The following is a 17,004-nucleotide window of genomic DNA, read 5'->3' as shown; positions in this document are numbered from 1 at the left end:
CGGCAGCCTGTGCCCTAGAGAGAAAGCTCCCCAGAACACGCTTCCTCAAAGGTGTGAAACCACAGTCATTCCCTGGAAGAATCTAGCCAAATAAGTCTGGAGATTCGCCCGAGTCTCCAGAGACCTCGCAGCCACTGACCAAAGCCCCGTAACGCCGAGCTTCCTAAAAGAGCCACATGGCACATATCTTACACAGAGCTGACTGGATCTACAGCAGACCTATATACCGATGTGGCGCTCAATGACACATCCATACTCATTATCATACTTATGAATAAAATGTACAAAAACTATTTTGAAGTCAATCAAATTACATAATGAATTTTACATAATGCAACCAATTGTATTTATTTACACTGCGTATTCTGTATTAGTTTTTGTTGTTGTTTACAGAAAATAAATATCAATAGAAAGCCAATATTTTTCATCTGGCAGCATTTCAACATGTAGGAAGCCTCATTAGCATGCCTCCTTAAGGGCCGAGCTTCTCAGCCGTGAACTCCTCTAAAATTGATCTGATGGGAACCGGGACTGACCCAACAGAGGGTGAAGGGGCGGGTCGGCCCGATAAACGCTCAGGCTGACAGAAGCAAAGGCTTCCAGTCCAGACACATCGATCAGGAACCGAATGAAGGTCTGGGTGGAAGGAACGTCCACAGCAGAAGGAGCGACGACATGTCACGACGGAGATGAGCACCCACGTTCTGTTCCCACGCAACGCTCATCAGGGCTGAAGATAAAACCCGCTCAATAATAACAAGATTTTTATCAATGGACGTCCACTTGATGGACACTCTCATTACCCAGGTTCCTGCTTCTGAAACCAGCCTGATTCTTGTCCCACGGGTTGGTATTAAAGAAATATAAAGAGATATTCTCTTAGCAATACATTAAAAAATTTTAACATCACAATTTGTTTCACTACAATCTACTTTTCTAACTTTAATCAAACAATGAAAATAAGGATTTTGAAATACATTTGAAAGGCATTCTAATTCTGTAATAGACATTTTTTTACGCATGTGCTCAACTCTATAAATTAAACCTTTCTCTGTCATTGTGTTCACATGACAGGCATAGATATATTTTAGAGAGTTGATGCGTGTGAGCAGACCATCCTCTCTAACACACACCACCGCACACAAGTCAACCAATAAGCCTCAACTGCCGTCGCTATGGAGACAAGGCCAGCCGGATGCTAACAATGCTATTTTTGTAGCGCGAGAGATAGAAGCGACTGTTTTTCCCACTTCCAATCTCCAGCGGACACTTTCCGTTCCGTCCGTCATACCAGTGTTAGGTGAGAAAGGGAGGCTGCTTGTTAGGTAACCTCGCTCCCGTAGGACATGGCGGCCAATCCGAGCAGCCGGAGGGCGGGGCCAGGGCCAGGGCGGGGCCGCAGATCAATAGGGGCCGGCTGGCGTGCAGCCTATGAGATCTGTTTACACTCGGATTCTCTCCAGCGTTCAGCACTCAGCCTGGAGGCTTCAGACGGGTTTTTCGAAGCCAAAGACTCTAGGCTTTAAAATAAACAGCAGAACCGACAAACCGATTTTGCTTTAGCCGATTACTCGACGTCTCGAATCACAGCGCAATTAGAACTCAATTATGAAACAACCACAAAACTTGATGAGGTCCATCAGATTACCTCTCCTTCTTCCTTGTCTAGGGAGGACCATAATTAAACACCTGGGTGATTATAGTCTCCTATTACCTTTCCTGTGTCATGCGTTCTGTTCACAACCCACGTTAATGACAAATGTAACCGAGTTGAACTCGTTTATGGGCTTCATGATGTCACATCTGCTGAGCGACGAAGTGACACGGTGCAGATTAAATTAGACGCCTGCCTCTAAGGCGCCCGCTGTCTCACTTGTGTGAGCTTTCAATGCCATCAAGCCTGTCCAGACCTACTGGAGCCTGGTGGGCTGTCTTACCTCCTGTAGCCTGGCGGGCTGTCTTACCTCTGGAGACTGTCTAACCTCTGCTGAGACATACTCTGCTTAGAAACCTTACATGAGTGACACAGCTCCTGCCTGATAGGATATATTTTTTGGTCAGTTTTAACCAATTGACCTCCTTTACCAATGTTCACCATAGAAATAAAATACATTCAGGGTTACAGGAAGGAATCAGAAGACACAAACTCTGCTATTTGTAGATTCCTTTAAAATCAGTATTTAATTATTTTCTTAAACCTGGTGTCAAAAGCTTTTATTTTAGAAAAAACTTTATATTTCTTTAACTTTTTGAAAAGTACAACCTTTCCAGAGTCAACAAATAGCACAATTCTGCTTTACTGTACACTAAATTACCAGAAGTGACATGGTAAAAGATAAATAAATAAATAACACTTGTAATTCTTAAGCTTATTGATCCTTCCATTTGCAGCCCTGCCTTTGAAATTGTGTGTGTGTGTGTGAGAGAGAGAGAGAGAGAGAGAGACAGACAGAGAGAGAAGAGAACACAAGCGTGAGAGTAGACGTGCTGGAAGAGGAGACCTATTTCAGAAAAGACCAAACCGCCAGCCTACGATACAACATAATCTGTAACATAAACACATATGGAAGGGAAACTCTCCTCTGAAGTTCTATCCAGTAGGTGTGTTCACAGTAGATGAGCACACACTGAGAGCAGAGTGTGTGATCCCCCGAGTGAAGGGAGCAGACGCTGGCAGACTTACTGAAACCACTGTCCTCCTCCTTCGTCCCGTCGATGGTTCCATCTGCCTGGAGCTGGAGATGGAAGCCCTGTCGACTGTACAGCTTGGTCACGATCCCCTTCAGCTGGGGCTCTGAGACAGACAGGCAGAGACAGACAGGCAGAGAGAGAGAGACAGAGAGTTCTGTGAGACAGGCACTGCTACGGGGAACGCGACTGGGAGACTTAGCAGGACTCTCTGCTCTTGCAGTGACCTGGAGGCCATTGCAGAGCCTCGCTGAAGATATCACCCCTGCTGCTCACTCGAGGAAACCCCACGCACACCACATGCAAGACAACGGCTGGAGGAAAGAGTCAGAGAGCATAAGATCAGGAGTGTTGTGCGCATTCACACGTCATTTTAAGGCACCTGAGGCAGCGATTTTGGGCCAGCACTGATGAATACTATGAAGGCACTGCATCCTTTGCATCAGAGACTAATTAACATGAGCAGATTCCACTGCCTTTGGATGGATGTCACCTGAAGCTTCTGCTAATCGCTTGCAAAACGTAACCATGCGATTCCCAGCATGGTCCCATGTGTTTCGCCATTAAAACAGGAGGCTCCTCTCCGCCGTCCCTAACTGCGCCCATGCCGACGGTCTCCACCACGCTCTACACCAACTTTCATCTCCATCATCCGTGCCGCTCATTGTCCATGGCCTCGTTTCTCTACGTTGCCTTGGTCATTCACATGCTCTTATATATTTTTGCTCCAACAGCTTCCTGTTTAGAACCTCTGCTCTCTCTTGACACAAACTGGCCGACAACCCTTCAAGTCACGGGTCTTGATTTGGCTCTACGGACTTCGCATCCCTTCAGGAAGGGCTCTCCTACCCTGGAAACACTACCCGGTGGCAGCGATTACTCTGTAGATATGACGGGGCTAGTGGAACAAGCTGAGGAGAGGATGTAGCTGGATCTCCTCCAAGCTCTGAGGAGCATTCGAATGTGGGCGGGTATCAAGATGCAGCCCTGTGCTGCCTTCATGGTTGTAATGGGAGGCCTGGTTGTTGTGCGTTGGGGAATGTGCCGATATTAACTGAAAAATAGATTCTGGAAAAAGTCGAATAAAAAGAATTTAAACATTTACATGTTAGGTGCCCACACACACATATGGACAACTCTCTACATGGAGAAAATGAGGTAAGAGTAGAGTTAGTCTGTCACGGCTTGGCTAACTTGTGAGTGTGAGTGTGTGTGTGTGTGTGTGTGTGTGTGTGTGTGTGTGTGTGTGTGTGTGTGTGTTAGTGCTGCTGCTGCAGTATCTGGCGCCAGCTCCGAGATCTTCTCTCTGAAACCCGTCGGCGTCACACGTGTGTTATGTAAGCCCTTCCCACCCTCTCTCACCACGGCGAGCTGAGGTGTGAGCACGGCACTCCTGCTCGTACGTGCGAGAGCAAGACAGAGACACACACACAGACGGATGGTGGACAGATAGACGGATGAGTGAGAGAGAGAAGGGAGAAATGGGAGTAGGAGAACCGGGAGCCATCAGGCGTTTAAGAGGCGGCGTGGTGGTGATACATGAGAGCTGTCAGGACGATGCTCCATCCCCAAACGACTTCCCCAGCACAATAAACACCCTAATGCAGGGTGCTATACCGAACCACGGCAATGCAAGGGCTTGGAGTGAAACTAGCATATACCATATACCCTCTCTGTGATCCAAATGAACTGGAAATCCTCTCAAAGGAGACACTCTGCATCAGGGGAAATGCACGACCCTATTCCTACAGTCTTCAGGACAGTCTTCAGGACATGCACCGGCACTGAAACCCTTGAGACTCAAACGTGGTGTTTTATAACGGAAGGTACACAAACATCCCACAACCTGCACACGCTTGGGAGATCACATCAATCAATAAACAAATAAACAACCTGTTCAAGTGAATACATACTGTGCATAAATGCATGCCTCAAGTTTGACTAATTTATTATTACCTGCTTAAAACAACTTCTGTGGTATCTGTTCCAGACTGGGAGGAATATGGCTGAGTTGCTTTTCAAAGAGCAACGGGGCCCATGTTGTTTGAATTACTGGGAGTGAATAATCACAGACTTGCTCAGCCTGGTATAGGGCTGCTGAGTACACACACACACACACACACACACACACACACACACACACACACACACACACACACACACACACACAGAAAGGAGTGCCCACCCTGCTACTTCTAATCCATTTTACAACAAAAAGATGCATTTTTAACTCCTTTCAAACAAACATTTATATATGTCTTCATTTTCCATTTCCATCATATACAAGAATGATTGAATGTGCGAGATTTGGATTACATAATTCTGCTCACATGTTCTGAACACTATAAAAACGTAGCGAGGAAGTTCTCTGCGAGTCCGCGACCACTTTAAGTCAAACGCTGTTGGATGCACGACAGGTGGAGATGACGACTAATGAAATGGTAGTTTATCGACATAGTTGCACGATGACCGCCTATCATGCTTATGGAGGTGACGAGCGGGATGATGGTGAGGAATCCCCCCTCATAAGCTTTGGAATCGGCAGACCTGGTCGTCTCCTCCGGCGCTTCTTGGAGCCGAAGAGCTTGACCCGAGAGAAAACACTGAGCCGACTGGGTTTCTCGCATGTTCCTTTGGTTTTGTTCGGACTGCTGACGCAGCGGCAGGCGTTTGACTTCTCGCGCTCCCTCGCCTGCCTCTTCTGCCGAATGAGGGAGCTGGCGATCGCCGCAGCCATCGCCAGTTTGACGGTGCACCACGGAAAACTTCCTAATGAGAAAATTCGCCACTCCCGCCTGCTCCAACGCGGGATTTGCGCACATAAATCGTCAAGTTAATCGCTCACGTCCAAGTTTTCGTAACAGTCATCGTTCGATGTAAAATAAATAAATAATAACAAAAATAATCCGGTGGAAAAACGGGTTGGCGTTTGAAAGTTGCCCGCCCCCCCCTCCAAACCCCGAAAGTCTAAGTGGAGTTTATTCTCGTTTTAATTAAGAAAACAAAAAATGCCTCAGGTTCACATTGGTGTTTCTCCTGTCCTGCATTTCATCTTCAGAAAGTGTTCATCAGATCACACAGCATCCACGTTCAGACTGTAGTGTTCCGCAGCGAGAGACTCCGATCTCCAAAATGTCACTATCTGGGCATCGCTGCTGCACAGGCTGGCTCGGTTCGACTCAAGTCCCAAAACGCGTTTCGCACCATGCCAAGAAACAGCGCACGCGACAGCGGCGGAGGAGCGACAGCGCTTCTGAACACAGCCAGGAGAAAAAACACCTGTTAGCAAAGCGAGCGACAGAACATTTTCTACAGAGTTCCCCCCACCCCTTTCAGTTAATCCCAGACCCTAACGACCGTTGCCATGTTAAGATGGGTGCGGATTATTCATCTCGCGAGTTTTGAGGGATTAAGTTAGATATAACGCTTTTGCATTATATTTACGCAGGGGAAAAATCTGTTTCAAGTAGTCTAATTGTAGCCAGAATTCAGTGGCAACACTCCGCCTAAGAACAGGAAGAAGCATGTAAATCTGATTCAATATAAGCAGGCGGTGCGTGCGTGCGCACGGCGTGCGTAATATGCAGGCTACGCGTTTGACATTCTGGGTTCTCACGCGCGCTCATGCGCTCATTCACCGGCGGAAACAGCACCTCGCGGACGGCGAGAAGATTCATCCCGTCCAGCGCCAGATTACGGAACAAACTTGACAGTGGTGTCATGGCCACACAGGACGTTCAACAGTCCAACATTCACACACCCCATGGATAGTGTGCTAAGGTGAATTAAAGGAAATAAACCAGATCAAATGATCACTAACAGTATTTTGTAAGATAACAGTTTCACATTTCGCAGGGCTTATACCTAAACGCGCAATGATCAGATTGAGGTAAGAACAGGGATGCCCCTCCTGAGGGTCGTTGGTTGTCGTGGCAGTGAATCGTTTACAAGGAAGAGGCCGCTCTTTGACCCACCTGCAATTATTAACAGAAAAAAAAAGTTTTTGCGGATGCGCTGTTATTTTCAAAATAAATGTCAGATATCCTGTCGTAGATTTCGTGGCGTACACTAGTAAATTTAAATAAAATTGGAGATAAGTAAACTATCATTTGCATTTTTTAACTTCGGTGGTTGCTTTAGTTACTACTGCTTGTTTGTTTAATATTGCTCGTGAACGCTTAAGTTCATAAGGGAAGATGATAGTTTACTGTAACGAACAAAACAAAAACAAAAACCGAAGGACATGCAAATGATCGCTCACTCCCCCAACCTCGACGTGCCGAAGCGCTCCAGTCGGCAAACGGGCCTCCGTTAAGTTCAGCTCTAGCACCACCTAGCGCACACGCGCTCGTACACCAGCGCCAATGTAATTCGTAAAATCACTGCCACAAAAAAGAGCATTCATCTCTAGACGATCATCTTAAACTCAACTTTAAGATTACCAACAGCGCTCGGCGTGTTGAGGAAGTTAATTTGCCATAATGAGAAAGTTAACGTAGCCCACCTACGTCTACGTATCTCAGCGTTTGCTAATCCTTGTACTCGACTGTTATAGCCCATCATATTATTGTCTTCCTCAATTGAATCCAGTTAAATGAATAATAATAAAACCACCAGTTTAAATTTTGTATCAAAGTGAGTTTGCACAAACAATGAAATGGCTAGAGGATGTTGGAAGAAGACTGGGGATCCGAGACACGGCACAAGAGCTGTTGTTGATCATTCAACATCCAAATGCACAATCTAAAATTAAATATGCATAATTATAAATTATAATTCTACAGAATCCATTAGACTATGCAAAGATATAATGACTCATCTGAATTGTTTCTTAAAGAAAGTATTAAGAAGTTTAGAAAACGGGAAAATCAGAAATATCCTCTGCATTTTGTAAACACGTGGGTATTTAATAACAAATATCACACATAATTCCAAGAGTCTTGCCTATTAGGATTCATACTACATTCTAAGATTCAGAGTACGTTCGTATTAGTAAAGATAAAGATGTTGCACACTCTAATTCAGCACCTTGGACAGTTCATATTAACACTAGACCATTGTAGTAAACAGAATAGCCATGCATGCACTTCCGGATCCAACGTCTAGATAAACAGCCCTTTTTTCAGTTGTTTGATAACTTCTTAAGATTTCCAAATGTCATTATTTGAAGGAAAGATAAAGCAGTAAAGTTTATCCATACCTGATATAGATTTTCTAAGTGGAAAAGTCATGTTTATCAGTCAAAATGCGAAGACAGTATCCTGGAAGCAAAGGCAATCCTGCGACGTTTCAATGCGCGCAGGAAGATGTTTTCAAAGTTTTAACTATATAAAAAGAAATCTCAAGGGAACAGCAGAGAAGCCATTGAGGCGGGGCCTACAGCGCTCGGAGATCATTAGTGGACATTAGTGACATGCCATTATGACTTCAAAAGCGGACATTAAAGATTCATTGGGAGGCGCTGTGGCTCCGGCAAACAGGGCGTGTGTTCACGAAACTGCGGCTCTCTGGGTCAAAATTGCAGAGAGCAATCGAACGGACGCGCTGAAACTGCGCATCGTATTGAGGCGGACCGCTCTTTGCTCTCATGTTACAGACAAACGGCTGTAAAACGATCCTTTAATGCGTCGTGTAAACCAGTTACGCCGGATCGTTCACTCTCCACTGCAGCGCACCAGCGTGCACCTGCGGATACGACAACAAGCGCGCGCAGTGCGTTCCCCTTCTGCAGGTCTTCAGAATTACTTACGTCATGAAATAATGCAGTGTGATTGTTTTAAACAAAATTTGAGGGGACCAGTATTCACAGACATGTTGATGAATTTACCGTTGGTCCTAATTACTATATCTTTGTGGAATGGAACAGAACAAACGAGACAGCACAGGGCGCCCGATTATGCCGGTCGAACCTGTTAATTTTTCGGTTTTAAACCTACTACGTTTGACCACTAGATGGCGCGAATGAATCACGTTATTTTCCAGTTCAGCGTGACGCCCCCACCCCACGCCAAGACTGAGCGCGAGTAAATGTATCTCTCAACATAAAAATAGTAAGGCTTCATTTGATTTATGATTACTATAAATAATTCATCTCAGGATATAGATCAAGTTCCACTTTTTAAATTTTGGCACCATAATTCAACATGTTAAATCCCTTCTCTGTAATATTTCCACCTTACATGAGTTGTTTACTTCTTTAAGTTTTCTAACCACTTGAACTTTACAGCTCTTAGTAACACTGGAACAGTTATTAGACGTATAACTTGTAGACTGGTCTCTGCACCAGCAGCACCGGCCGTTTGAGACAGATCACGTTCAATCTTCCTCAGAGATCATCCCACCTGTCAGTACATGATGAAGAGCTTTTGCAGACATAACCAGTAAACAGGATAAGTTGGACCAAGTGCTGACTGAACATTATATCACTTCACAGGAGGTATTACTGTTGCAGCCTGTTTACTATGATATCAGATCTTGGGCTCATACTTAAACGAACATTCAATTCATTTGGCAGATACTCTTGTACAAAGCAACTTTAAGCATAAGTAAAAACACACTTCTCTGCCAGCACTGTACGGTGAGTTTTGGGTTAGTCAGAACAAAGCAACTCTGGAGTTGTAATATAAATCCTGCCTTGTTCTGAAGATCCAGTATGCAGAAGTATCTCAGTGGTGCTCTAATACCAAACACCTTTTATGAATGTCGATGTAATCTGCACATGGTTCAAGGCCTCACGGTTTAATTAAAAGCATAAGAACAGGGAAAACGAGACCTCTTAACGAAAGCGAACCTTACTAATTATTCTGAGACCTTTAATACATATGTAACTCTCTTTTCTCCACATATAGAATCTGATACATCTCACGTGGTTCTGACACACCTCACGTGGTTCTGATACACCTCACGTGGTTCTGACACACCTCACATCATTCTGACACACTTCACGTGGTTCTGATACACCTCACGTGGTTCCGACACACCTCACAAGATTCTGACACACCTCACGTCGTTCTGATACACCTCACGTGGTTCTGACACACCTCACATCGTTCTGACACACTTCACATGGTTCTGATACACCTCACGTGGTTCCGACACACCTCACAAGATTCTGACACACCTCACAAGATTCTGACACACCTCACATGGTTCTGACACACCTCGCAAGATTCTGACACACCTCACATGGTTCTCACATGTATCACGTGCTTGAATGAGACCAATAAGCAGCATCACAACAGAGGCACTGTTGGCCGGGTCTGAGCCCACTCCCGGTCCTGCAGGGCCGCCTCCTGTAGCACACACCCGGCAGCCTGTCAGGCGCTCAATCTCGATCCTGAGAGCCGGGAAGGCCAGGCCAACACACACAGGCACACAGATGGCCACACTGAAGCACTACCCCCCTTCAGCCTGGCAGCACTAGAATATTGGCAACATGCAGCCCTGTCAGTTCTCCATAGTGGGAAATGATGACATCACCTCAGATAGATATTGTTGTGATTGCTAATTTCTGCCTCTAGATGGCACTGCTGTTAATGGGCCTCGGGAGAGCCTGTCTCAAGAATCCAGTGGGTGTTGATCTGTTTTTGATCTGTTTTCTCTTGAGTAATTTCACATTTTCGTTTCCACAAGGTGCCCATGTGTCATACTTCAGCGGCATATTTGAATATTTCTTGGGGTAAAAATAAGGTTACAATAATGTATGCGCATACTGAAAGAGAGCAACGGTGAAAAGAACACACAGGAGACCAAAGGAGTTTACTCCCGTTTCAAATCTACAAAATTTCATCAGGTGTCCATAAGATCAGAAAACAGTTTGCAAATGATTAAATTAATGAATAATTTTTAAAGGTATCAGACAGTTGCAGAAGCAACAAGTCTTGTGCTTTTGAAGAGCTAGAACATGCACACCCGTCTTTCTCTTTACAACATGCTGTCTTTGCACCGTTATTAACGGCACAGCTCAACAATGCTATGCTATAAACGGGATCTACACTGCAGAACGCTGGTCACCAGTGCCATGGCAATGGGGGGGGGGGGGGGGGTTGTCATAGAGACCATGTCTATATGCAAGAGCGGAGACCACACCTTCCCGGGGAGGAAAGCAGTGCGAAGCCCCCGGGTCAACCCCGGGTCAACCCCGGATCAACCCCGGATCAACCCCGGATCAACCCCAGTGCTTTACACTCATCACCACAATACGGATTTAGTAACCATGTCCGATAAAAAAAGAACAAGAAAGAAGAATATCAAAGATTAAGGATTAATTATAAGAAGGAAATCAGCTTGATGTATCAGCGAGAGTGCCGTGTACATTGTTAAAACGTGATAAAATGACATGAAGTGGCACACCGGCTAAGAGAAGCAAAGGGTCAGAGGGTCAGAGAGCACTGAGAAAGGTTCAGGAAGGTTTTAGTCTGAGGTCACGTTTGGTCGTCACCTGTGCACCCCAGGACACCTTCCCACGCAGGCCTGTCTGTTCCCCAGACCTTCAGCTCACCACTGTCCCCTGCTGCGGCTGCCATGCTGTTTGAGGAGAGCTGAAAGGAAAACGGGGTCGCACGAGTCCATCCTTCATTAATTCTGCGCTGTCCCAATTATACGGCAGCATTGTCCTCCTTAAAGCGCCGGCCCCCGGAACCGTACGGGTGAGCCGTCGCAGACGCTAAACCTGGCAGACGGATCTAACGCTGTCCTCCAGCAGACAACAGTGGCTATTTTCATAACTCATCAGGACTCTGGGCTTCAGATTTACCTTGAAGTAAAGTCCCTTTCATTGGACGTGTCCCCAGTGGCCCTCAAACACACCGAGAATAATTTTAGCAGCTGCTGTCACCGAGATGAAGCGTCAAGCGTCAAGTCTTGAAGAGTCATGAGGAGAATCAAGATAATTGTGCAGTCCTGGTTTGGTAGCATTGCCGTCCTGAAACTGACTGATGACTTACTTAGGCACTGTTTCCTGGTCCAGTTTTGGATCACTAGTTTTTGAGTTTTACGGTACTTTGACCAGTAAGACCGATCAACTCCTCGTCCTTCGCCCTGTTCTGCTAAAGCTGCATTAACAGGGGAGTCCAAAAATCAGTCATTTGTATAAGTGTTACAATGTTATCAGGCAAAGATTCTTCCTGGTGGGGTTTCAATTGCAAAAGGACATCAAAGTTTTGTATAAATACAATATAGCACCATTAGCAGGCTAGCATCATGGCCAGCAAAATAAGACAAGATGCAGTGATTTTAAAGTGTAGGCCAACATATATTTTATTTAAATGATGTTTGGCTCAGAAACACTAACAATTTCTGACATCCATCCATCAGTTCTTCGTTATTGCTCTATGTGTATCTGACAGTAGTGGCATCATTATGGAGGAGGTGTCTGGACAATGCTAATCATTTTCCTTCCATGTTGACATGTCACTGTTTGTTTTCTGATTGGGTAAACACTTATAATGAGATGCGTCATAACCTCCAATGGTTTGTGTGGAAATCTGCATAAGTAACTGCATTGTAACTCCGGTTCTCCGGTCGCAGGGCTGCCATCATGCACTGCACGATCACTCACGGTGCTCGTGGGAGATTTTGTGAGGCAAAGCCGCACTAACACTAAACGCCATTAGTGTGCCTGTAGATTATTTGTGTCCAGTCAGTTTCAGGGCTGCAGAAGCCATTGTTTCCCAGTGGCGAGAGTGATGGTCTTTAAGCCAGAGGGTCAGGGTTAACAGGATTAACAGGATTAACAGGTTAGGTTGAGGTTAACCTTAAGTATTTTATGTCCTTATGTTCACAGTTCAGTTGAGTTCAACTTTGACCCATTTGCCACTGACCTAGACGTGACATCCTGTCGTGACATCAGTGTTTCAAACTAATGAGTGCTACATGTTAGTCAAGTCCCTCTCTTAGTACACTCATTAGTGTCAGACTGATCTCACACAGATAGCAGGACTTAAAATGCTTCTGTAAGCAAGTAGTCCTCCAAGCACTGGTCCCCACTACGCAGCTCTGTGCTGGTCCCCACTACGCAGCTCTGTGTTGGTCCCCACTACGCAGTTCTGTGCTGGTGCCCACTACGCAGCTCTGTGCTGGTCCCCACTACGCAGCTCTGTGCTGGTGCCCACTACGCAGCTCTGTGCTGGTCCCCACTACGCAGTTCTGTGCTGGTGCCCACTACGCAGCTCTGTGCTGGTGCCCACTACGCAGCTCTGTGTTGGTCCCCACTACGCAGTTCTGTGCTGGTGCCCACTACGCAGCTCTGTGCTGGTGCCCACTACGCAGTTCTGTGCTGGTGCCCACTACGCAGCTCTGTGCTGGTCCCCACTACGCAGTTCTGTGCTGGTGCCCACTACGCAGCTCTGTGCTGGTCCCCACTACGCAGCTCTGTGTTGGTCCCCACTACGCAGCTCTGTGCTGGTCCCCACTACGCAGCTCTGTGCTGGTGCCCACTACGCAGCTCTGTGCTGGTCCCCACTACGCAGCTCTGTGCTGGTCCCCACTACGCAGCTCTGTGCTGGTCCCCACTACGCAGCTCTGTGTTGGTCCCCACTACGCAGCTCTGTGTTGGTCCCCACTACGCAGCTCTGTGCTGGTGCCCACTACGCAGCTCTGTGTTGGTCCCCACTACGCAGCTCTGTGCTGGTCCCCACTACGCAGCTCTGTGCTGGTCCCCACTACGCAGCTCTGTGCTGGGACCCACGTGGCCCGAATGCGATTGGAGCACGCTTGCCGCTGGAAATAGACTAGATGGGAGCCGTGACTCCCCGCCCTCCTCCCTGGGGGGTGGGGGCATCTGTAGAGGAGGCCACAGGCTAGGACCTGGGGTTGTAAGCTACATCTGCCCAGAGTGCAGTACACACTGGGAGAATGATAACCGCCGCCAGGCACTGGTCTGGCTCGATGTTCCAGCACAACACACACATGCAAAATGAACCTGTTAAACTGAAGTGTTAACTGAGCCCAAACAACAAAGATGATAACAATAACAACATCAAAATGGCTGCATGGCCCATGTTTTAGTTTAGTTCAGTCGACTGTTTTAGCCAAGTCTAGCAATAAATAAATAAAGAAAGAATTTGCAACCTCAAAGTGGGCCAGAATCTTCAGTAGTGGAGGCCCTGGAATGAGGCTACCTGTCATGGGGAGCTTAACCCAGAATCTGGTTCTGTGTTGCTGGTCTACCCCACCATTTATTCACCAGTGACCGATCACAGAGGGAGAGGTGTGAAGAGGAACCGAGATGCCCAGCACAAGCATGAGAGAACGTGGGCGTCGCTACGGTGACGTAAACGAACCACCTGACATTACTTAATATGGGTCAAATGTTCTCGACAGTAAATCTGTCTTAAGCATTTACTGGTGGAAAACATGCATGCAGGAAGTCATAAGCTTAGAAAGGAAAGACTTCTGTACTGGCCAAACTCCTACCAGATCTTCTTCTGTTCCTGCTGGATGCTACAATGTGCTAAGTAAAGTACATATGCCTAGCTAGACATGCTAAGTGAATTATTTCATTTAAAGAATTCCTGACATGCCACAAGCATTGTTGGTTGTTGGTTTAATTTACCCAGTTAAAAAAAATTTACCCAGTTTTAGTTACTTTTGTTAATAATGACAATTACCAAAATTTCCACTTACCCCAAATATCACTGATGGGCCCTTACATGTCTGGGATCCAGACATAATGGATTAACACCGATAGTGAGATTCAGGGAGGAGGCCGAAGGGAGGATGGGGGCTACCCGTGAGGGCGGAGCGGGTGGAGGACTACGACACCCCATTGCCTCGTCTGGGAAGTGTCATCTCCGAGGCAGCCAGCTGTCCACGGACGTAGTTTTGGGGGGGGACGGGGGGGACATGTCCCCCCCACTTTTTCAAAAGCCGGTTTTGGTCCCCCCCAGTTTTTACAGTTAAAACCAAATATTTAAGTAGCGACGAAGTCATGTCCCCCCCACTTTTTAACGGTTAAAAAAACAATATCCAAATAGCGACAAATCTAGCACTAGGATCATGCAGCTCCGAGCTCCCCCCCCCCCCCCCCCCCTCAACAATTTTTGTTCACAGCGCTCAACAATTTTCATTCAACCCCCCCCGCTCAACAGTTCGCCACCCCAGGTTGTGTCCCCCCCACTTATGAAATCAAAACTACGTCCATGCAGCTGTCAACCCCGTCGGCATCAGTCCGGAAGACTGCAGCGTGACTGGCGGAAACCTTAGCAACCGCACCACGCATTCTAAAATAGCTGCCGTCGCCGTGGCGTCTGCTTTCCGGGCCCCCGCGGGGCGTCGCCGCGGTGATGGTGGTTATTTTTGGAGGAGCCGCCTGCTGTGCTCACCAGCGCGACTACAGATGCTCGTGCGTAACATCGCGGTGGAGAGGGTGTGTAGCCCCGCCGTGCTGCCGTGTTCTCACCTGGAACTGCCAGGCACCCCCTGAACTGGTCATGGCATCACGGCGAATGATGAGCTTGTTGCCCTGGCCTGGTGGATGGGTGTTGGGGGGGTCAAGTCAGCCCCTCCTGTCACACATTTGTCCAGCTCAGACTTCCTGCTCGGCTGTCCTGATCGGGCACGGAGCACGAACGCATCAGTGTTCAGTCACACGAGTACCGCACGAAACATGAACGTGTTCATCAGAGTTCAGAGAGACACACAGCTGCCACACGCAACACAAACACTTTAGAGTGTTTACAGAGACGCACAAACACATGCACAGCAAACACCACTCAGCATCATTCTGGGGAGGCTGTTTAGAATTCAGCAGATTCCCAGTAATTCCATCCCTGCACCAGAACTGAACATCTGACACCCTAGTGTGCACAGGCCACTTGCGTGAGACGCATGTGCGGAGCGTGTGTGCACAGCGTGTAGTGGGACGTGTCCCTGGGGTGTCCATACTGAGCATGTGCATGTATTGTGTATGTGGGGAGTGTGGGCGGAGCATGTAGCTACAGTGTGCGTGTGGAGCGCGTGCGTGAAGTGCTCGTGTCTTCGTTCCGGTGTGATTGGCCTCCATCTGAGCTCCACCTGTATACGCCGCTCCAGAAAGCACAAGGCGGCCCGTCAGAGTTCTGCTGCAGTGCATGAATAATTTCGGAGCTCCTCCCCCTGGCCTTCATTTGCCCCTATTCTCACTACAGGAATGGGGCAAGAAGCAGCAAACAGGTACAGGAAGCGTCCTGCGCTGAGCAGAGGTACGGCAACACTTCAGGGAACGAAGTGAGATCTTCCTGTGGGGCGCGGTTGTCCCTGCCTGGGCTCTCAGCCCCAGAGTCTGCAGTATCTTCCACTTACTTGCCAGAGTCATTTACGGGACACTTCAGGGTTTTCACTAATTCTCTTTCTCCTGTTTTAGATCTTCTTGCCCACGTTTTCCCCAACTCCTGCAGGTGTGATGCTTCTTAGAGTTCAGGAGTAAACACAAGTCAGTGTCCCTTTACTCCATCATTACATGAAACGGCCATTCCACTCCAGGGGTCTTTACATTCGAACCCAACAAATCTACAGGCCCAGGCACGGGCGTTAATGAGGCTAAGAAGACCCTCCCTATACGTCTTTCAGAGGCTAAACCGCTGGGGTCTTTCCAAAGAGGCATTGAGTGGATCTGGGGACTCCAGGGCTTCTGCAGATAGGAGGTTAAACTCTAACATGGTCCCCAGCCCAAGCTGCCTCCCAGAGACAGACATGTCAAGGCTAAGATGATCTGATTAGGGCTCGTCCCCAAACTTCCCATTATCATGATTTACGTCTGTTCTCAGAGTGGACTGGTTTTCTCTATTTGACTGGATCACGCTCACTGCTCACCATCAGCCAGTAGCAGGTGTGAGTGAGCTTCAGAACAACACGGTTCACACGACATGCAGAGAGTCACCAGGCAGCCCTGCTGATCTGGAGAGAAGGTGTGTGGAAAGGGTCTCAGCTATTGTGTTAACGACAACCTACACCATTAGCAGCTGGAATAGCAGAGGCTAGCGTTGCCATTACATTACCCAAAACACCCATCTCAATACAGGTGACTACAGTCTATCACTCCGGCTGGACTGTGTGACAAACAACACACACACACACCACACACACACACACACACACACACACACACACCACTGAACAGGGTGCAAACATGCCGTCAGAGGTTCTATCCTCAGATATCCTCAGAAAAAACGACAGCAATTATAGCACAGGAGTATTACTGAATGTGGGGTGATGTGAGCTAGCGAGTGCGATAAGGACTGTGAGAGTGCATGTAAGATTTAGTCTGAGTTAACGGGTTGGTGTGTGGAGTGGGTGAACTCCAGAGAGCGCCTGTGTGTGTCCTGCAGTCGTTTATAG

The 17,004-nt window shown here is 47.3% G+C and overlaps 1 protein-coding gene across 4 annotated transcripts in view; it reads right to left on the bottom strand.

Moving 5' to 3' along the window:
• Nucleotides 1-17,004, bottom strand: part of fgf13a (fibroblast growth factor 13a) — a 99,339-nt gene that overhangs the window by 16,787 nt on the left and 65,548 nt on the right. For 3 of the 4 annotated variants that reach the window (XM_077021185.1, XM_077021182.1, XM_077021183.1), the window contains one exon: nucleotides 2,684-2,794. In XM_077021185.1, coding sequence (XP_076877300.1) covers nucleotides 2,684-2,794 — 111 coding nt within the window. Of the gene's footprint in view, nucleotides 1-2,683; nucleotides 2,795-5,235; nucleotides 6,172-17,004 lie in introns of those variants that run through there. The other variant, XM_077021184.1, reaches the window with a different exon arrangement.

The sequence above is a fragment of the Brachyhypopomus gauderio genome, chromosome 11, assembly GCF_052324685.1.
Source record: "Brachyhypopomus gauderio isolate BG-103 chromosome 11, BGAUD_0.2, whole genome shotgun sequence".
In the NCBI taxonomy this organism is placed as follows: Eukaryota; Metazoa; Chordata; class Actinopteri; order Gymnotiformes; family Hypopomidae; genus Brachyhypopomus; species Brachyhypopomus gauderio.
Note: the sequence above shows the minus strand (reverse complement) of the source record. Positions and strands in the feature narration are given on the sequence as shown.